The following is a 23,146-nucleotide window of genomic DNA, read 5'->3' as shown; positions in this document are numbered from 1 at the left end:
TGTAGGACATGCATACTATCCTTTTCAGTTTAACACTCCTTGTACTTGTAAAAAGAGTGCACTTGTACTTGTGTTCACAGGTTTGAAATGACGAGCAGAATCAATCAGCGTACCTGCAGAGCTCAAGGATGGGACAATACTCTCCCTATCTGTGAAGGTACGCTTTCTAGAGTAACTAGTTTTCTTTTTTGTCTTTTGATATTTTTGATTTCTTTTGATTTTCTCTCAGTCATAAACTTCGGAACTATAGTGACTCATGACAAGAGAATTATAACTAAAATAATTTGTTGAGTGATTAGTTTGTTGGTTATTTTATTTTTAATTTGTTGTTATATTTTATTGCCTAGCTGTGACATGTCAAGCCATTCGCACAGATGAGGGTGTGACTGCATCGGGCAACACAGAGGAGGGAAGTTATGGAGATGTTATTCACTTTGAGTGTGTATCTATTGACAAAAAGATAGACGGAAGTAGTGACATTCACTGCACAGAGACGGGCGAATGGAGTGACTCTGTTCCAAAGTGCAAAGGTTCATTACATCGTTTATTTGTTTGTTTGTTTGTATCTTCGCCCAATGATTACAGATTTCTGAGCTTTATTCAAAGCACCAATTTAACTATTCCTCTTTCCCTTGCTTTTCACACAGAGATAACATGCACAGCACCAGACATATCAAATGGTTATGTTGTTGAGAAAATGCAAGAATACAAGAAAGATGCCATATTAAAATACAGATGTTCACCAGGGTTCAAGCCTAGAGAGGGAACCCCCAAATGTGCTAAATTTGGCTGGACTCTGAACCCGGAATGTGATGGTAAATGTATATTTCAAGAAAATATTAGTTTGATCTTATTTAGATTTTTTTTTTAGTTTGATCTTAGTTCAATATTTGTAAAACCTGAGAAAACAGATCAAGATTATTTACTTCCAATTTCCAGTCATGCTGTAGAAAGGGTCCAACCGGTGTTGATTTCAAGGTTTTAATTGTAAGGGTGTTTTGTTTGTGTTTGTCTTTTTTTTTCTTTCTTTTTTTTGAGGCAGCTAAACATTATTATTTGGTAAGTACAAAATGAGCTAATAATTATACTTACTACAATGATTATCAATTCAATTGACTATTTAAAAATAGTGGGAATGTTTTATAATTTGGATTGTCGAGAAGGTAAAGAACTTAAAGGGTAAATACAGACATTTGAAACTAGATACTTTTCACGCTAGCTTTGTCTTCAGATGATAGTTTAACAAATATTTATAAAGGTTCTTAAAATATAAAATGCGCCTCTAATTCTTACATGGGGACAACACTCTATTCATGGAAAATGTGGAATTTAATTTTTCCATTTTATTGTCAGAATTGTCTCCTGCAAAAGAAACAGCATGCAAATCCACAGATCTGTTTCACAATTTTTTGTTGTTTTGTCTTTTAATTATGTTTTGTACAGAAGTAACTTGTGAACTTAAATCCGCCACATTTGGAGTAACAAAGATCAAACCGGAGGGAAAAACTATTTTCAGAGCTGGAGAAAGTGTGGAGATCACCTGCACTGAAAAACACTGGTTCTTTCAAACAAAAGAAAACATCAAATCATTTACATGTGGAGAGAATGGACAGTGGGATTATGAGCCTGTTTGTGCGGGTAAGATTATAGAGAAACACTTCTGCATTTCTGAACTAAATGCATGTTCTTAAAATAATGTAAATCTTGTTTCAGAAATTAGATGTGAAGTTCCACGTGACCAGTATGTGTCTAGTCCAGGATATTACTTCTGGGGAGATAATAAATTGGGAGTAAAAAGATCTTACTATTGCATGTCTGGATATGATCAAATGTCAGCAGAGGCCACATGCACACGAGACGGATGGACACCAAAACCACTGTGTGCTGGTATGTGCTCATATTAATGTTACAGTTTGTGCAAATGAATCATTATCATATAATATGAATTATAATTAATGATGAATATTTGTTTACAGTAATGTAATATCAAAAATGATAACATATGAGATTAGAACTTTGAAGTATTTAACTTTTGAAGCTTAACATTTTGTAAAAATATTAATGGATTAAGGAAATTAATAATTTATTTTGTGATTCGTATTCATACATTTAAAAAAAATAATATGTTTAAATTTAAGTTTAAGATTTATACAAAAGGTTTTATTAAGCTCAGGTTTTTTAATCATTTAAAATTCTTATTTCATAATATGAATAAAGTCTAAGGATTATTCAATTTGATGGAATTTTACTATTAATTGAAATGCCAAAATCTTGAAAAATGAGTGTAAGATTATAGATAAACACTTTAGAATTTCGTACTGAACTTATTGCATGTTATTACTGTCAAATATTTTAAATCTTGTTTCAGATATTAGATGTGAAGTTCCACGTGACCAGTATGTGTCTAGCCCAGGATATTACTTCAGAGGAGATCTGAAATTGGGAGTAAAAAGATCTTACTATTGCATGTCTGGATATGATCAAATGTCAGCAGAGGCCACATGCACACGAGACGGATGGACACCAAAACCACTGTGTGCTGGTATGTGCTCATATTAATGTTACAGTTTGTGCAAATGAATCATTATCATATAATATGAATTATAATTAATGATGAATATTTGTTTAAAGTAATGTAATGTCAAAAATTATAACATATGAGATTAGAACTTTGAAGTATTTAAACTGTTTCCTCACAGCAAAGCAGAAATCGTGCCGTGATGTATCCGTGGAAAACGGGTTGATATACAGCCACCCCTCCAATGAGGAAGAAATCTTTTACTCCTGCAACACGGGTTATAAACCCTTCACTGGGAACTGGTGGGATTCAGCGACATGCATCGAAGGCTCTTGGACTGAAGAACCTCGGTGCATTCGTGAGTTTTATTATTGTCAGTCTCAGGTGTTAGACGAATGATAGTGAACTGAAATGTGCTTCATGTTTTCTGTCTTTACAGCTGAGGGAGAATGTGGTGCTTTTCCCAGTGTTCACCATGGAAAACTAAAGCAAACAAAAGAGACCTTTCGTGATGGAGACATAACAGAATTTGTATGTGATGCAGGGTTCATATCAACTCCACGCTTCATAACATGTGTCAGAGGTACATGGGAGAAACCAGTTTGTGAGGGTGAGCTTCTCAAACTCTTATTGCATGTTTGTGAGGAAAAGCGACAGTATATTGTGGACAATAGAATCTGTTGACAATGTTAATCTCAGTTCATGAATTTCCATAAATTGCTTCTTTTCTTCTTTAGTGGGTGTGCATTGTAAAATTCCTCTAAAAGTGGAAAATGCACTCATAACTTCTAAACCTGAAGAATTTTATGCACATGAATCAAGTGTAACATACGAATGTCGAAGCTCATTCTCAATGAATGGGACAAATACAGTTGTCTGCCGCAATGGAACTTGGGAAGAAACACCAACATGTGAAGGTAAGATTTTGATTGGTTATGATTTAAAACTTCTTTTAACAGATTAGAAAACAAAACATTGTTGTTGATGAAAATCAAGAAAGATAGGCCTACTCGTATATTTGAAAATCATGAGGAATAGCATCAAGTCCACATACAATTTTGTGGTATAGCGATGACAACTATTGTTCAATCAATTTGCTTTGAAGACCCTGTTGAAATCTGAAATTGAATTTTGCCACTTTTTCTCTGGATTAATATGATATTATAATGTTAAACATCATCAGTTTTATATTATTTAAAAATTCACTTGTTTTTCTCTTCTGGGAAAAATATGGACACCAAAACCTCTGTGTGCTGGTATGTGCTCATATTAATGTTACAGTTTGTGCAAATTATTTAACATAATTTGAATTCTAATAAATGGATTCTGAAAGGTTTTGAAACTGTTTCCTCACAGCAAAGCAAAAATCGTGTTGTAATCTGTCTGTGAAATTTTGGGCACATTTTAAATACAGTTAATGTATTGTATATGGCACTATTTATGTAAATTTTTATGCGTTTGTGCAGGGGCGGATCTACAGGGGGGGCAATATTGCAATGCTGAACTGTGTGTGTACGCGCGCGAGAGAGGGAGAGGCGCGGGCGCGATCGAACTGTGTGTGTGCGTGTGTGTGTGTGTGAGAGAGAGAGAGAGAGAGAGAGAGAGAGAGAGAGAGAGAGAGAGAGAGAGAGAGAGAGAGAGAGAGAGAGAGAGAGAGAGAGAGAGGGGGGTTCGGGCGCGATTGAACTGTGTGTGTGTGTGTGTGAGAGAGAGAGAGAGAGAGAGAGAGAGAGAGAGAGAGAGAGAGAGAGAGAGAGAGAGAGAGGGGGGTTCGGGCGCGATTGAACTGTGTGTGTGTGTGTGTGAGAGAGAGAGAGAGAGAGAGAGAGAGAGAGAGAGAGAGAGAGAGAGAGAGAGAGAGAGAGAGAGAGAGAGAGAGAGAGAGCGTTTCATTCCTAAGTTAATTAGTTGAGGTCATCAGGTTTGTCTGCAGCTGATCTAGACTCATCTTTATCATCCTGATAATAATGAATCTGATATTATAGACCTCTTTTGTGGAGGTTTCATGTCAGTTACCGACAGCTAAACTGAATAGAAAGTTCAAAAGAATAGAGTTTATATAAAATAGAAAATGTTTTATATCATTAGAAAGGTCTTTACTATTACTTTTCATCAATTTAATGCATCCTTACTGAATTTAAAAAGGAAAACATTTAGTTATATCCTTGATGAAATTTAACACTTTTTTAAATTTATATTATAGAACATATTATTAGTATTCTGAATTAAGAATTTAAATGAGTAATACAAATAGAGCTTAATAAAACATTTTGTATAAATGTTAATGGAATAATGAAATATATCATTTAGTTTATACGATTTGTATTCATAAATTAAAAAAAATATGAATAAATTTAAGTTTAAGATTTATACAAAATGTGTTATTAAGCTCTAGGGGTTTTTATGATTTAAAATTCTTAATTCATAGGATAATTCAATTCAGTTTGATGGAATTTTAAAAAATATTTTAAATGCATAAATCTGGAAAAGGGCTTAAAAAATGTTTAAGATAGAGAAACACTTCTGTATTTGGTGCTGAACTTATTGCATGTTATTAAAATATTGTAAATCTTGTTTCAGATATTAGATGTGAAGTTCCACGTGGCCAGCATGTGTTTGACCCGGACTCTTACTTCAGAGGAGATCTGAAATTAGGAGCAAGAATATCTTACTATTGCATGTATGATCAAATGTCAGCAGAGGCCACATGCACACGAGACGGATGGACACCAAAACCTCTGTGTGCTGGTATGTGCTCATATTAATGTTACTGTTTGTGCAAATTATTTAACATATAATTTGAATTCTAATAAATGGATTCTGAAAGGTTTTGAAACTGTTTCCTCACAGCAAAGCAAAAATCGTGTTGTAATCTGTCTGTGAAATTTTGGGCACATTTTAAATACAGTTAATGTATTGTATATGGCACTATATCTGTACATTTTTATGCGTTTGTGCAGGGGCGGATCTACAGGGGGGGCAAGGGGGGCAATATTGCAATGCTGAACTGTGAAGGTGAAGTGAGTTTCCCCAGGTGTAGTTAAACACACGTTTAACTTAGTTGCATTTTTAATGAATGCAGTGTATGCTAAAGACGATCCAGCATCAGCAAAAACAGCGAGTCTATTACGTTATCCAAAATCAGCGGTCAAATCGCTCGCTCGTGATTTGTAAGAGCACTCTTCCCTTTGATTAGCCTATTTTAGATTTTTGTAAAGACATACAGCTTAATAAAAAATATAAATTGTTTGTAGCCTATCAATAACGTTTACTGATGGTCGCCGTTACGTTACAACACACAATACAGTGCCAGTTAGGAGATCGATCATTTGATTAGCTAAGCAATTCCAATTCCTCTCAGATATCACAGCAATGAAACCAGGTTACAACTGGGGAAATAAAAAATACAATTAGGATTATTATATTAAGTAGTCTAAACATAACTGGTGTGTGTGCATGTGATAAATCTTTCTGATTTTATATTTGTTATATAGGCTATTATTAGCTACATGGACCTACAGTGTAATGTAATACAAGGTAGGGGTGGAACGGTACATGTATTCGTATTGAACCGACTCGGTACGGGCCCCACGGTTCGGTGCACGAATTTACACGTAGAATACACGGTATAAAAATAAATAAAACTCTAAGTAGCGATAAAATTCGCTCAATTCGCGTTTGGTCTGAACGCAGCATATTGAACAGACTGCGATGTCAATATTGCGATGCTGAACTGTGTGTGGCCCCGTCCACTACTGCGTTTTCGTTTAAAAACGGAGACCTTTTGCTACGTTTGCACCTCCCGTCCACACTAAAACGGGAAAAACGAAGACCCAAAACGGAGAAGTTTAGAAACGCTGCAGCTCCGTTTTTCGTTTTGAATCTCCGGAGGGCGTTTTAGTGTAGACGGGACAAAACGGAGGAGTTTAGAAACGATGACGTAGAAGGTCACGCTCGGCTCTATGATTGGGTGTCATCACCCATGACGTATCCTTCCCTGATTCGTCAGCCACCCATCACATGTCCCGTCACCGGAAGAAAACAAACAAAAACATCCTGGACTACGTAGCTGATGTTAGTGAGTGCAACATGGATAACGAATTACAAGCGTTACTGACTTTGATGTCTTTGTTAGCAGCTGTTGTGCAAGCAAATTCTGCATTTTACAATGCTATAACTGCCTACATGCGCCGGAGGCAAACTATTATTCGAGCGATCTATGACAATTCCCGTGTGCAGCGGCGGTCCATGAAAAGAAATCTCTGGTCTTCGACATTTTCTAATCTTTGCAGAGGTAGCTAACGTTACTTGCTTCCTCATCAAATATGAGGAATAGTCCATCCGTTTCCTGTTTACACCGGCACGCGCATGCACAGTGTTGGAGAATGGTCACGTGATCCGAGTTTTCAGTCGTTTTAATGTGGACGGAGATCAATTCTAATACGCAGCTAAAACGCTGGTGTGGACGGAGATCGTTTTCGTTTTAATTCTCCGTTTTTAAACGAAAACGCAGTAGTGTGGACGGGGCCTGTGTTCGCGCTCGAGAGAGGGAGAGGCGCGGGCGCGATCGAACTGTGTGTGTGCGTGTGTGTGTGTGTGAGAGAGAGAGAGAGAGAGAGAGAGAGAGAGAGAGAGAGAGAGAGAGAGAGAGAGAGAGAGAGAGAGAGAGAGAGAGAGAGAGAGAGAGAGAGAGAGAGAGAGCGTTTCATTCCTAAGTTAATTAGTTGAGGTCATCAGGTTTGTCTGCAGCTGATCTAGACTCATCTTTATCATCCTGATAATAATGAATCTGATATTATAGACCTCTTTTGTGGAGGTTTCATGTCAGTTACCGACAGCTAAACTGAATAGAAAGTTCAAAAGAATAGAGTTTATATAAAATAGAAAATGTTTTATATCATTAGAAAGGTCTTTACTATTACTTTTCATCAATTTAATGCATCCTTACTGAATTTAAAAAGGAAAACATTTAGTTATATCCTTGATGAAATTTAACACTTTTTTAAATTGATATTATAGAACATATTATTAGTATTCTGAATTAAGAATTTAAATGAGTAATACAAATAGAGCTTAATAAAACATTTTGTATAAATGTTAATGGAATAATGAAATATATCATTTAGTTTATACGATTTGTATTCATAAATTAAAAAAAATATGAATAAATTTAAGTTTAAGATTTATACAAAATGTGTTATTAAGCTCTAGGGGTTTTTATGATTTAAAATTCTTAATTCATAGGATAATTCAATTCAGTTTGATGGAATTTTAAAAAATATTTTAAATGCATAAATCTGGAAAAGGGCTTAAAAAATGTTTAAGATAGAGAAACACTTCTGTATTTGGTGCTGAACTTATTGCATGTTATTAAAATATTGTAAATCTTGTTTCAGATATTAGATGTGAAGTTCCACGTGACCAGCATGTGTTTGAGCCGGACTCTTACTTCAGAGGAGATCTGAAATTGGGAGTAAAAAGATATTACTCTTGCATGTCTGGATATGATCAAATGTCAGCAGAGGCCACATGCACACGAGACGGATGGACACCAAAACCACTGTGTGCTGGTATGTGCTCATATTAATGTTACAGTTTGTGCAAATTAATCATTATCATAATTATGAATTCTAATTAATTTGATGAATATTTGTTTACAGTAAACATGTGTGCAGCACCAAACATCCCAAATGCAGAGATTGTGGGAGATCAGAGAACATACTACGTCAATTCAAGAATACAATATAAATGTAATCGTGGGTTTGAACCAGAACAGCCCGTAGAAATCTTCTGCAATTCCCGGAGAGAATGGACAGGCATACGTCAATGCACGGGTATGATACAGTAACGTATATTACAGATACTATAGCTTTTTCAATATTCAAATGATTTTATATCTTCACGATGATAACTCAATTTATGTATGTGCTCAGTTTAATGTTACAGTTTGTGAAAATTATTTAACTTTTTAATAACTATTTGATAATTGACATCGAAGATATTATTCATATTGTGAATAAAGAATTTTAAATGAGTAGAAAAAAATAGAGCTTAATAAAACATTTTGTAGAAATATTAATGGAATAAGGAAATGGATCATTTAGTTTATGTGATTCGTATTCATGCATTTAAAAATGAAAAAACAAAAATTAAGTTTAAGATTTAAACAAAATGTTTTATTAATATTTATCTGTTTTTTTAAATCATATACAATTCTTAATTCATAATATGAATAATATGTAAGGATTTTTCAATTGAATTTAATGGAATTTTACTATTAATTAAAATGCCTAAATCTTGAAAAATGACTTAAAATTGATTTGAGTTTACTGTAAGATTATAGAGAAACACTTCAGAATTTTGTGCTGAACTTATTGCATGTTAGGGATGGGCATTCGATTAAATTTTCTTAGTCGATCGTCGGGAGAATTAACGATCGACTATCGATTAATCATTCATATTTTTATATTCAAATTCATTATTTATTTTTATAAATTAAAAATGCAATGAAAATACAAAAATACAGCGCGTTTTGCCTCGATTAGGTCTTTATTACAAGATGATCAACTTGTGGCAGTAAAACTGGACGTTCGGTTAGGCTAAACTTGAAGATATATGCGCTGCGGTGCTCGAAAGCAACGGAACCTGCAGCTGCGAGTTGGCGTTCTTAAACAGAGACCGTCGTTTGTTCCAAAATAATAAATAATAAAAAAAATCATGTTAAACAATAACTTAACCAAAAACGTAATAATACTTAGATCTGACAGGTTTTGTCAAAATGTAACTCAAAACTATCCAAGAATGGAGTCGAGAAAGAGGGTGAGAGAGATTAATTAGCCTACATACTGTAACAATCAATTCGGCTAGGCTACTTAAAGCCTCATAAAAAATAACTAGTAACTCACATACAACTTCTACACCAGTCTACTGATTTTTGTTGAGAAAGATAAGCATGTTGATGACATGATCTGAGGTCAGGCGCGACCGCAACCTGACCGTCAAGCCTCGTTTACACTTTCGCCTGGCTCTGCAGCGCGAGTCTCCGCAGACTGCGCGCGCACCTCCCCAAACAGATGAGGCGTTTATACTCGACGCGCTCGCCTGTGAAACACCGAATACCGCAATGACGTCATTTTTGCCGCGCTCGTGCGGACGCGTCGAGTGTAAACAAGGCTTCAGTCCAGCCGCTGAAAACACCCGCTCTGAGGGGACTGACGTTGCCGGGATGCACAGGTACCTCCGCGCTAACTTGACCAACCAGCCCGGGGAACACGTTCACTTTCCACTCACACTACGCAACGCAGCAGCATTAGTTTAATGATAATCGATAACAAATGAACGTGATCGACGAAATTCTTAATGATCAATAATCGATCGTCGATTAATCATGCCCATCCCTATTGCATGTTATTACTGTAAAATAATGTAAATCTTGTTTCAGAAGTTAGATGTGAAGTTCCAGATGACCAGAGTGTGTCAAGGCCGTATATTTACTTCACTGATCTGAAATTAGGAGCAAGAATATCTTACTATTGCATGTCTGGATATGATCAAATGTCAGCAGAGGCCACATGCACACGAGATGGATGGACACCAAAACCACTGTGTGCTGGTATGTGCTCATATTAATGTTACAGTTTGTGCAAATTATTTAACATATACAATTTCCTCACAGTAAAGCAAAAATCGTGTCGTGATCTGTCTCTGAAATTGTGGGCATATTTTACATAAGCCAATCATGTATTGTATATTACACTATTTCTGTGTTTGTGTATTTTCATTGTTAATTAGCTGATGTCATCAGGTTTGCAGCTGATCTAGGCTCATCTTTGTATTTTGTTATTTCAGTTTATTGTTCACTTTATTGTTATTTCACTTTAAATGCTCTACAGTATTTTGTTTTCACTTTATACTGTTGACTATAGGCATAGTCAACCAACTTGCTGGTTACAAAATTTTTCCGATGACACTGCTTTAGTGGGTCTACTTAACCAGGGGGATGATCTTGCGTACAGGAGGGAGGTTCAGTCTTTTTACAGCTGGTGTGAGTCAAACTTTTTGAAACTGAACGTAGGGAAGACTAAAGAACTTGTGATTGATTTTAGAAAGAAAAAAGAGAAGGTCCTTTCAGTTACAAATAATGATCAGTTGATTGAAATTGTGCAGTCATATACATTTTTAGGTGTACATCTGGATGAAAATTTAAACTGGAAAGAGAACACTAATGTCCTAATGAAGAAGGCTCAGTCGAGACTGTTCTTTTTGAGAAAACTCAGATCATTCAACATCAGCACAAAGCTCTTAAATGTTTTTTATCAAGGGATTTTAGCTAGTGTTCTTTTTTATGCTGTACTTTGCTGGGGGGGGGGGGGCAGTATATCTGTTGTTGAGGACAAAAATAGAATAAATAAGCTGATAAAGAGAGCTGGTTCAGTTATTGGTCTTAACCCAGATGTATAAGAGGTTACTGTGGAGAAGAGGAATAGTTCGGAATTAAAAATTGTCCTGCTTTTTGAAGGCCATCCACTACACAATTTGTTCAAAGGACTTAGAAGCTCTTTTAGTGAGCGTTTGGTAATGCCTCGGTGGTCTAGTGAGCGCACGAGAAGGTCTTTTGTTCCCGCAGCGGTTAGATATTTTAACGAAGACTGTTAATTGTTGAAAATTATTCTTGTCTTTTATAGTGTTCATTTTGTATATTTTTCAACTATGAACTTGAATCTTTTTCTCAAATTGTGTCTCCTAATCTGGGTTTATTAGTCTCCTAATGCAGAATTGTTTATTTGTCTGTTAGTTGTGTATTGTGTTTGATGGTTGTATGGTTGGTGGCAAACCAGTTTCCCTATCGGGATTAATAAAGTTTTCAATCAATCAATCTTTATCCTCCTGATAATAATTAATAATATACTTCTGTTGAGGTTTTTATGTTTTATTTTACGGAGAGCTAAACTAAAGAGAAAGTTTCAAAGAACAGAGTTTATTTAAAATAGAAAATGTTTTGTACCATTACAAATCTCTTTACTGTCACTTTTGGTCAATTTAATGCATCCTTACTGAATTTTTAAAAAATTGAACCCTTTTTTATTGATATTATTGAAAATTAAATGCTTTTTTGTTTGTTTGTTTGTTTGTTTGTTTGTTTGTTTGTTTGTTTTTTCAGTTCAGTAAGACATACATTGAAAGAAAGTTGGAGTAAAACACAGGTAAAAACTAAACATTTTGATAATGTACTAACCACATTTGATTAACAATAATTTATTTTCTGTTTTCAGTTTATTTTGCAGTGCAAAATTAGAATGGGATAAAGATCCTGTAATGAAGTGTAAACTGATGAAAAACAACAGTAATGTCCACAAGTAACACTGCATTTATTCTAGTTTTCTTTATTATGATCTGATTATCCCACAGATCTGAAGGAAGTTGGACAGACACGCTGCTGCAGAGCAACACACACACACACACACACACACACACACACACACACACACACACACACACACACACACACACACACACACACACACACACACACACACACACACACACACACACACAGACTTGCTTGATGCTTCAATTTACTTGCTCATGTTAGAGTAATATGACAGATGTTACAGATTTTTTTTTAAATTCCTTACACACTAAAAGTGTAACTTAAAGCCCACTCAGTGCAACCATTCACTCATGTACTGAATCTTCAGATCAAGTCTGCACAACTGCAAGCACACTATATGCCTTATACTCAGTTTGCATTTGTAAAACAAACTTTTTGCAAAACTCCAAACAGTTCTCTACATTATACACATCATTTAAAACAACTCTTGTGTTTCATTTAGAAAACACTGCCATTTAAAGGCCACAATCATTTCCCGATTAAACAATGATCATGTGTGAAAACACTTTTACATAAATTGATCACATATGCATGCAAGCCAGTCAGAAAGTCAACTTTATTTCTAAAACGCTTTATACAATTATATTGTTTCACAGCAGCTTCACAATAGCAACACATTCTAATTCTGCTGTAAAGCATCTCTAACAAGCAAATAGTCATTATTCAGCTCAAGTCAGTTCAGTGTTGATTTAGATCAGTTCCATAACTGTATATACAGTATGTATGCACAACTGATGAGTTATACAGTGTAAATGTTGCTTACATGTGACAAACTCCTATCATCTTGCATCTTGTGTGTGTTTGTGGTTTTGTGTGTAGAGTTTTGAGAAATGGAGCCATAGTTCAAAAACTGTAACTGCTTCAGAATAAAGCTTAACATTCAAACTATTAGTTTGCTGTCTTTTTAAATTCAATTTTATTTAAATATGTATTTAACTAGCGTAAAAGAGTTTGAGCTAAATATAATTTTGCCTCTAATAAGCTACTACTGATGTCATAGCACACATCATTTACAGTATTTTTATTTTCATTACGTAAACCTTTCAAGGTTGCTAGAGATACAAATTAAGTTTGTAGTGTTTTTTTTATTTTTCAAACTCAGGTTTTCAAAAGGCCCACTTGCATCCCATCTGACACGTTTCATTTTTGAGGCAGCTCTTGTCAACAAATATTTGCAGACAGAAAGAGTCTTCAGCTTTATTTAGTTTGACCTCCGTAGACTGTCAGGGCTGGAAATGGATTTAAATGCAAAAATCTGCTGTCTTCTTGAATGTTTAGTGACATTTGGACCTTCAAAACCCACAGATAAACACTCTGTACAAGATTTAGTTAAATTAGCAGAGAAAAATTTGATTTCCTGGTCTACATATGTGCATTTTAAGATCTGATGATCCCACAGATGTGAATGAGATGGACAGAAATGTTGCTGCAGGAGCTACACACACACACACACACACACACACACACACACACACACACACACACACACACACACACACACACACACACACACACACACACACACACACATAGCCTACACACACACAAATGCTAGCTTGATGCTTAAATCTACTTGCTTATATTACAGTAATATGACATTGTGTTAACACTGCTTCAAAATAAAGCTTTAAAAGAATAAAGTTTGGTATTTATTTATTTATTACATACAACTATTTTCTCCCAATGTATTTACTTATAGAAGCTATATTAGTAATATAAAGCTGTCTTCATAATTTAGGAAGGGAGTCCCTTGCAAGGGCATCTTTATCTGATGGTCTTTGGCATTAAAAAGCTTGAAAGCCCCTCATCTAAATACATTTTAACCAATACACATGCATTATCCAACAACCTGCTCCACATACATAACAACCCATTGTCTAGTAATGGAGAAGCAAACTGAGATGTTGGAAACTATAAAAATCACGGTGCAAAAATATAATTTTTTTTAGAATAGGAGCATGACAAAGGTGACGTGATTCATTACATGATTTTACTCTTAAATGATTGTTGATCATAATATAATTCAGCTAAACCTCCTCTGTTATAGGTAGAAGCAAATTGGATTTCTTGATTACTTCAGTTTTTTTTTTCAAGTCACGAGGTTATGTATTTAGACAGCTTTCTAATTTTGTTTCCCTCTTTGTAATTCAGACAGGATTCCGACACACTTTGTCCTAATTTTTGGGGACATTCACTTTTCAAAACCAAAAAAATGTTAATCCTGCAAGAAAAATAAATGTTAGTTATGATTACATGAAAAATTCCTTCACAAGGATTATATAAGTCAGAACAGTTTAATAATATTAAAGTTCATCAATATCTGAAACTTATTATATTATATGTAAAAAGCAAATTTTTTATGTTTTTTTCACTCTCATTTATGCCGTATATGAAACATGAAAAAGGGCAGCTCTTGTGACAGAAACAGGAGAGAAAATGTGTTATTTAATCGAAATTATTTTAAACAATCTGCCTTGCATGATTTGCTCAGAAGAGGTCAGATATCAATACATTGCAAAATTGCAGAAGGTCCAACCGACTGATCTTATTTTGTCCAAGGTCTTGCTTCATCTACCTTCAAAAACATCAATTCCAGGATATTTGTATTTGATCTTCCCGTAAAAAGCATGTTTGCACAGAGTATTTGCTTTGCAGTGGTTCAATTTGCTAAGTGTGTAAAATTTGTTATGACAGCACCACATCAGTTCCTAAGGGTCCTAAGCTCACATTTGTCAATGTTTTGAAGCTGGAGTACATCACACACAGGAAAGAAACATTACACAACTCCCTCAAGTGGTTGTTATTGCGAAAAAAGTATTTTTTTGTGATCTCGGATTTTGATTTTTTTTTTTACATTGCGTGCGCTTAGAATTATATGGTTCTATCTCCACTTTTGGTCGAAATTGAGTTTTTGACATAATCTTATCCATTAGGTGTTTATTAATGCCTGTGTGGTGTTATTTTTGTAAAAAAAAATATTTTGTTAGCAGTTATTAATAAAATAAAAAGGTTCCATCTCACAAAACAGCAGGGATTTGAAAAACTTTGATGCTCAATATCTCAGAACTACCCTAAACGGAGATAGAACTGTATAATTCTAAGCTCACGTGTATGAATAAATTCAAACTCTAATTTCTAAAAAATAAACTGAAATATTGAGGAAAAAATGAAAAATAAGGACAAAAACTAAATTAAACTAAATTGATAGGTTTGCAATGCTGTCCTTAAATAAAATAATTTATGTTCTCTTCTCTGTTTTTTATTCAGTTTTCACTTTTTCACAATTAGTGTTGATAATTGCTGATGATTTACATTTATATTTATTCATTTAGCAGACGCTTTTATCCAAAGCGACTTACAATTGCTATGTATGTCAGAGGTCGCACGCCTCTGGAGCAACTAGGTGTTAAGTGTCTTGCTCAGGGACACATTGGTGTCTCACAGTGGATTCGAACCCGGGTCTCTCACACCAAAGGCATGTGTCTTATCCACTGCGCCATCACCACACCTATTTTTTTGCTTTTATATATTATATAATATTACAATTATATATATCATGAGTGTTCAGACTTTTAAATCTCATTCTATATCTGTTTCATTATTATTATTATTATTATTATTATTGTTGTTGTTGTTGTTGTTGTTGTTGTTGTTGTTGTTGTTGTTGTTTTTACAAAACAGACATGACATCTTTTTCACATATAAATACCCCTATATGATCCCATATAAACATCATTGAGCACACAAAAGTCCTGCCCAGAACTGGCAAATATTAACTAAGTTAAAGACCGTGTAGTTTCTTCATCTCCTAGAGTGAACAAACTAACAGATTGGGGAAAATGAGATCAAGTTTAGCTATTTTATGTGTTTGGATATGCTTTAGTGTTGATGCATCGACACCGAATGGTAAGGTATTTCTATTTTAAATGAATAACATACAGAAATGATGATGTAATGATGTAGCAATGATTTAATTTTCTAATTGTCTGGCAGGTTGCTCTAAGATCCCAGAGGTGGAGAATGCAGAAGTTTCTCAAAGCTCAAGGAAAGACAACTACTCTGATGGTGATAAACTTGACTACAATTGCAAACATGGCTATGCATCTCCACTAAAAATCACCTACATATGTAGGGATAATAATTGGACTAAATCACATGCTGAAAAATGTTCACGTAGGTATACAAGACACACACACAAACAAAGTTTAGAAATCAGTGGTCTGCTCTTAAAAATACTTTTAAATCTAGTTGTATGCATTAAACGTAATTAAAGTAACTTATTATCACGTAATTTCATTGGATTGGACTGCACGTGACGGTATTGAAAAAAAAATGAAGGGTCCAAAAGTTGTTTTTCACAGAAGAATCATTTTTGGTTCCCCAAAGAACCTTCAATTGAAGAGTTCTTAAAACCTTTTTAACCTTCTTTTTTCTTAGTGTGAAGATCATTTTAACATTCTTTTTAAAAAGAACCAAATTCCAATATAAAGGAACTTTTATTTTTAACTTTTTAAGTGGCTGGGCGGCCTGATATAAATGTTTTGGTGCTTAATTTATATGATATATTTTCTTTATAAGATAAAATAATATGTTGAATAATTAATATTAATGGGTTGATATTATATTTTCTCTTTTATAATATTATTTCATATTTTGGTGCATTTCTTTCATAATTATATATTTTATTTTATAAAATTATTTTGTATCTTGCTAGATAAAAAAAAAAAAAAAAAGATAATTGTTCACAGATTCACATAAATGAATTAGATTTCCCAATGGTAGAGATGCTGTCTGACTTCATGTTACATCATGCTGACGTTTGTCAAAATACTTTGTGACAGCGAGGAGTTTCAGTGGGAACGCTCTGCGTGATTGTGTCGTGAAGCACATGTGAAATAAGTCCAATGGTGTGAAGAGATGTCAGAGGTGGGTGACGTCACAAACCAGGAAACTATAAATCATGGCCAAACAACACTAGCCTCTGTGCCTTCAGTAAGGGCTATATGTGAAATTGAATGTCTTATTTAGAGTTGTCTGTCTAAAAATTGTTATATATAGGTAGACAGACAAGAGGTTGTCAGCCATGCAAGTGTGTTGTCACACACACACACACACACACACACACACAAGTGCGCGCACGGCACGCACGCACGCACGCACCTGGACGGCAGTGGCTTAGTGGTTCATGTAGGTTGTCTACAAACCGGAAGGTTGGTGGTTCCATCCCCGGTTCCACCTGACCAAGTGTCGAGGTGTCCATGAGCAAGATGCCTAACCCCAGCTGCTCCCGACGAGCTGGATGGCGCCTTGCATGACTGACACCGCCGTCGGTGTATGAATCAGTGAATGTGAGGCAATATGTAAAGCACTTTGGTGGCCATGGTCTGTTGAAAGCACTATATAAATGCAGTCCATTTACCATTTACATTTTTATATATATATATAAAGTGGGCAAACAGCAGTGTAGACTGTGTGTTCATCTCTGCCTACGCTACATCATGGGTGGGGATACACACAATCTTTGTGTTGTTTGTTTGTGAGTGGAGCATGCACAGTCAGCACTCGAGGGGGCTGGCTGTGTAACTTATGAACAGTTTCCACAATGCTGCTTCCCGGGTTCCCGTTCTCCTTGGTGCAGGTCCCGCTGCTGCCGAGGCACAGCAGCGATCTAATATCATGGGGATCGCAGAAGGATCTAACAGAGGGGCTAGAGACGGGTGTGGCCTTATCTCTGCCCTCACCTGCTAGATCCAGTGCCTTCTCTCATACCCCTTTTCCACCAAGGCAGAGCTGATGCTGGTTCGGAGCCAGAGCCTAGTTTCAAACCGGTTCTTTGTTTTTCGACCACCAAAGCACCAGCTCCGAACCAGTAAAAGTGGTTCTTAAGTAGCACCAAATCATTGCTGGTCTAGAAGTAAGAACCGCTTACGTCAGCGGCTGGGGGCGGGGTTACCGTGACTAACAAGACAAACAGAAACTTGTGACCGCCATTTTAAAAATAGCAGCTAATCGTGCTAACAGCAGCTCGATTGTAATCTCCGTTAATGCAAGTTACGGCGAGCTGCACGAACGTGCTGGATTCGCCGTGTTTGGATACCGGTGTAGGTTTGCAAAGCCATGACCATAAATAGTAACGCAACGATCGCCATTGTTGATGGAAGGCTTGTTCGAGATGCATCGGAGTGGCATGGACTGATCGGAGCTGCGGCAGTGTTTGGAGAGCATACGACTCCTTCTGCTTTTGGATCGCTCTCGCAGTTTGAGATTCACAGTGCCGAACCATCTCGAAGAAGCCTAGTGTGTTTGTGTGTGCCGCAGCAGCGTTGCGTGACATGAGATGTATACAGTGACGTAAGATCTGGCTCTGTGATGGCTCTCTAGCCTGTGGAAAGGCAAACCGGTTCTTTGAAAGCTCGTCAGTTGAACCAACTCCGAACCGGCACTAGCTCTAGCTCTGAACCAGCACCTGCTTCTTGTTGGTGGAAAAGGGGTATTAGTGTTTGGAAGCACGCTTTACAGTTACTCTTCACTGGGTGAGGCACCGGTGCTTCAAGTATCCAGCTCTGAGGAGTTGTATGTTGAAAGCATCAAGGCAGGAGAGGTTGAGGACTCGCCACCTAACTCTCCAGCCTGTGAGGAGCTGGTGGAGGTTGCGACTCGCGCTGTTGCCAAATTAAACATCGACGCTGTCAACACAGAGGTTCCAGGAGGCCCGCAAGAAGGTGTTCCAGAAGCTTCTCCCCCGCTGCTCTGAAGTCTCTGGAGCTGCTAAGTGGGAGCAGTCAGCTCCTCACACTGTGCTGCACAAAAACTACTACCAGAGTTGCTACCCGAGCTCCCCCCAGACAGAAGGGGGATCGGGAAGGTGCTCTCAACCGCAGCCTTTGAGGGGTAAGACGGATCTGAGGGCCATCATTATCGCCAAGAAGGCTGCGGAAAAGAGGCGCCAGACCTCTGAGGGTAGTTCCCTGCTGGGGGAAGTGGTCAACACCTCATTATACGGTGTCCATTTCCCCTTCAGGGAGCACCGGTCTCTGGTGAGCCCATAGCTGTATATCAGTGTCCGCCCGAAAACATAGCAGTTCATTCCTGAGGTTAGCTTTCGGGGGCGAAGCTTACCAATGTCAGGTTCTTCCATTCAGTCTAGCTTTATCACCCCACACTTTCATCAAATATGTGGATGCAGCACTGGCACCACTGCATCTTCAGGGCATCCGCATTCTGAACTACATCAACGATTGGTTGATTTTAGTTCAGTCGCATCAGCTAGCGGTTCGGCATCAAGATGTTCATTTTGCACACATAAAAATGTTGGGGCTAAGGTTAAATGGCAAAAAGAGAGAACAGGGGAAAAGGCACGTGCAGAGGGGAGGACCTGCCCTTTTTCTAAATTAATCAAAAGTGCCCCTCTCAAACAAATATCAATGATTATATTGTGGTTAATAAAAGAAAATGCACATGACAATGTGTACAAAACTTAAGTAACCTAAATTCACATTTATTTTTTAGATATCCGTCAAACTGAGGCGTCATTGCTAACGCGTTGCTATGGGTTGCGTCACTTGCGTGTGTCTAGCTTTGGACTTGACTGAAGGGGGTCAGTCTCTGTTTTCGAGGGTCTAAAACTCGGAGTAGTGTGCTGTGGACGGCAGGTGTAACCATAGCAAAAGTTATGCGTTTTTCAAAACGAAAATGCACTAGTGTAAACGTATAACCTATTCCACAGTCTACTTGGGAACCTGCTCTCGATACAAATATGGTTCTTTCTTTTGGATAGCCTACCTATGGCTCGACGGCAGGAAGAAATAAACCAAACAATTTTGTAACTTTTTTTCAATTATCAAAGGTAGAGTGTCGATAAATAAAAAATCCACATATTTTAAAATATTACATAATTCATTGATGCCTGTTTGTCATGTCAATCGTCATCTGTGCACAACAAAATAAAATTTCATCGGACAATGTGAAGTGAAGCCGTATTTTTCTTTCAAGTGACAGGCGAAATTAGGCTACATTACAGGCGAATTTACATTTATGAAGCGATCTGAATCTGCATCGTTGAAACAATGGATGTTAATTGACTACAAAGCACAGCACAAAACCAGCACCAAAAGTCGCATTAATGGTAAGTAGTACTATTCAAGTCGATTGTATTTAGCCTATGTATATTGATCCACCGTTTACCATTTGATCAAACTATCATACTTGGTTAAATGAAGCCCAGGTGCCATCTACAGGTCTATTATGTGAAGTGTAAGCTGACTAGAACACGCAAAATGGTGACGTGAAAGAACTTTATTATATTAACATTTTTGATAATTATGCTGCAATAGTATATAATAGTACAGTACTACTGGTTAAATATTTGGACACATTACTATTTTTTTATGTTTTTTAAAGAAGTCTTTTCTGCGCATCAAGCCTGCATTTATTTGATCAAAATAACAGAAAAAAAATCATTATAATTTAAAATAATGGTTTTCTATTTTAATATACTATAAAATATAATTGATTTCTGTGATGCAAAGATGAATTTTCATCAGCCATAACAGTCTTCAGTGTCACATGACCCTTCAGAAATCATTCTAATAAGCTGATTTTTATCAATGATGGAAACAGTTGTGCTGCTTAATGTTTTTTTGATGAACAAAAAGTTAAAATAAAAAACAGCATTTAATTAAAATAGAAATTATTTTATAAGTCTTTATATTACTTTTGATCAATTTTGCACATCCTTCCTGAATAAAAGTATTAATTTCTTTTTTTTTAAAGAAAGAGAAAATAACTGACCCCAAACTTTTGAACGGTAGTGTATATTGGTACAAAAGGTTTCCATTTTAAATAAATGCTGTTCTTTTTTAACTTAAACTCAGAATCCTGAAAAAAGTATCAAAGGTTATAATTATATTAAAATAGAAATCACTATTGTTACGTCTCCGGATGGTTAGAGATATAAGGAAGACGTACGTAATAAAATTTAAACACTTTCCTACAGTTTTGATCTCTGGGTGGGGAGTATTGTGGGCGAATGAATCACTGACAGCAAGTTATTGCAAACAGGTGGTTCGCTTTATTTTCAATACACACAATGAATAATTGGAAACAAACAAATCAACCTATTTACAGCTATATACAACTTAGGAAAAATAATAATAATTAAAAAAAATGATATTAAGAATAAGCCACAGAGAGAAAGAAAACGAGCGGTGCTAAACAAACAAAATAACAAAACCAAAACACTCAATTACTAATCCCCACTCTCTAATTGATGTTTTATTACGTAACAAGGTTCGGGAGGAACACGTTCTAATGATCAAACAATCAAGTCATTCCAGCCAGCTGTCAGCAATCAATAATCAACAGGTCCACTCAATCAGCACGAGTAAAGCCTATAAATATACTCAGTCGACTCACCCATATTCCTCGACAGTTTTCAGCTTTTGGTTTACCGCTTTTCTACGATGTCCCAAATGCATCTTTCACCATCCGATGACGAGCTTAACCATGCTCCGGTTCCTCCGGCGCCATCAGCTGGCCCCAGGACAACCTCTCCACCTGATACCGCCTCCGAGCCCCAGGTTTCATCTCGCGGGCGCCGGTCTGCGCAAGCAACCCCTCGCACGCCAAGACGCTGAGGTTTACCCTCACCTCCATCGGCGAGGACTCCAGCTTCCTCGCCGGCTTCCTCCTATCGTTCGGCCGTACCAACGATTCCGCCAATTGGGAAGTGAACAGTCTTGAGTCTGAGACAAGCGCTGATAAACTCTGATATTCAGCCCTCGCGCAGGATGACTAAATCGCAACTATACAACTTATACGTTACCTTGCAATCATCAAATCTCTCTCCTAAATCCACCCCAGGTTCCAAGGCGGCCAGCAGGCTGGGAAATTCTCGTGAGGCCCCGAATTCGCCTCGCCCGACTCCGCCACCTTCCCGTGCAAGATTCGGTTTGCCGCGCACTTCAGCTCGCGGCGCCAGGATTTCTGCGAGCCTGGGTCGCGCTCCAGATTCCACCGCCACGAGACCTCACTCACCTCCCGCTTCAGCTGAGCTTTTCAGGACGGCGCTTACCGCCGCAGCGCCATACACAGCTGAGCCCGCCGGCTCACCCTCTGCCTCCCAGTTTTTTCCTCCTGCTGTTTCTAACTCTTTTCCTCAGCAGTGGCCTCCGGCTCCCGTAGCAGACGTTAGCGTGAGGCTGCCTCCGCTAGCGGTGCAAGCTCAAACTTTCCACCATCTTCCTGCGATTACTGCTAACCCCTCCCATTTTCAGTAGCCTGCAGCTCAAGCAAGTGCGAGACCGCCTCCGCTTGCAACACAAGCTCAGGCTTCTCATTCATTTCCTCCTTTTCCCCCTTATGCTTTTCTCAATTTCCCTTCTCGAGCCCCACAGGCCGACCTAAGCGTGAGGCTGCCTCCGCCGATAGTCGCAGCCCAGGCTTCTCTCCCTTACAGCTCTCTCTTAAATGCCAAATCACAATATTCTCTTTTCACAGCTACCCCGATGCCAGTCCTACCAAACGCTGTCGCTCTGGAGCCTCCCCCAGTGACTCAAAACATCCGAGCACAGATTCTGGCAGGTGCGGATGTAGACCTTTCACATTTACTTTCTCTGCTTCCCGTATCCGATTCTTACCGTCAGTTAGACTGCGGGGATTTTTCAGTCACTTTAAAAAACCAAAATACACATTCATCACGTTTAATTTCTTTTTCGGAGTTTTCAATCGCTTTCAGCCACTTCACAGAAATCATTTGCTCAGCCTTCCCTCATAGGTGACGCGAACTGAACGACTATTTAGCGCTGATAGCCAAGCTTAAGTTGTCCTACGGGGGAGGGCACTTTTACACATATCATAAACTCTTCTCAGCAAAATGCGCTGTTAGGGTTTCACAGTGGAACCAATGCCCATACTGAGGAGCACTAGACACTGACCTACACCTTTTTCTTGGCTGCAGGAATATTTTTTGCGCGGTCTGCAGGTCAGTGGCACATTCCACAATATCGTGCCCTCAAGTTAACCCCTCATTTCCCATGCCCGGAAACAGCACCAGTCAAATCCACCAGCTACACACCAAGACTGGCGACTGGCAACCCATAACCACATAAGGCTAATTTCAGCTCCAGAGCACTTACGGACAGCAAACAGCCTTGCAAAAATTTTAATATCGGCAAATGCACCAGGCAGCGTTGTCGGTACTTGCACATATGTAGCTTCTGTGGCGGTGCTCATGCCCG

The 23,146-nt window shown here is 37.5% G+C and overlaps 1 protein-coding gene across 1 annotated transcript in view; it reads left to right on the top strand.

Moving 5' to 3' along the window:
* Positions 1-23,146, top strand: part of LOC143736094 (complement factor H-like) — a 44,654-nt gene that overhangs the window by 757 nt on the left and 20,751 nt on the right. The window contains exons 4-12 of the mRNA XM_077226677.1: positions 81-157; positions 348-530; positions 648-815; positions 1,444-1,638; positions 1,714-1,887; positions 2,369-2,542; positions 2,700-2,876; positions 2,958-3,128; positions 3,256-3,435. Coding sequence (XP_077082792.1) covers positions 81-157; positions 348-530; positions 648-815; positions 1,444-1,638; positions 1,714-1,887; positions 2,369-2,542; positions 2,700-2,876; positions 2,958-3,128; positions 3,256-3,435 — 1,499 coding nt within the window. The remainder of the gene's footprint in view (positions 1-80; positions 158-347; positions 531-647; positions 816-1,443; positions 1,639-1,713; positions 1,888-2,368; positions 2,543-2,699; positions 2,877-2,957; positions 3,129-3,255; positions 3,436-23,146) is intronic.

The sequence above is a fragment of the Siphateles boraxobius genome, unplaced genomic scaffold, assembly GCF_051911475.1.
Source record: "Siphateles boraxobius isolate OS27281-9 unplaced genomic scaffold, OSU_SipBor_1 13, whole genome shotgun sequence".
Classification (NCBI taxonomy): Eukaryota; Metazoa; Chordata; class Actinopteri; order Cypriniformes; family Leuciscidae; genus Siphateles; species Siphateles boraxobius.
Note: the sequence above shows the minus strand (reverse complement) of the source record. Positions and strands in the feature narration are given on the sequence as shown.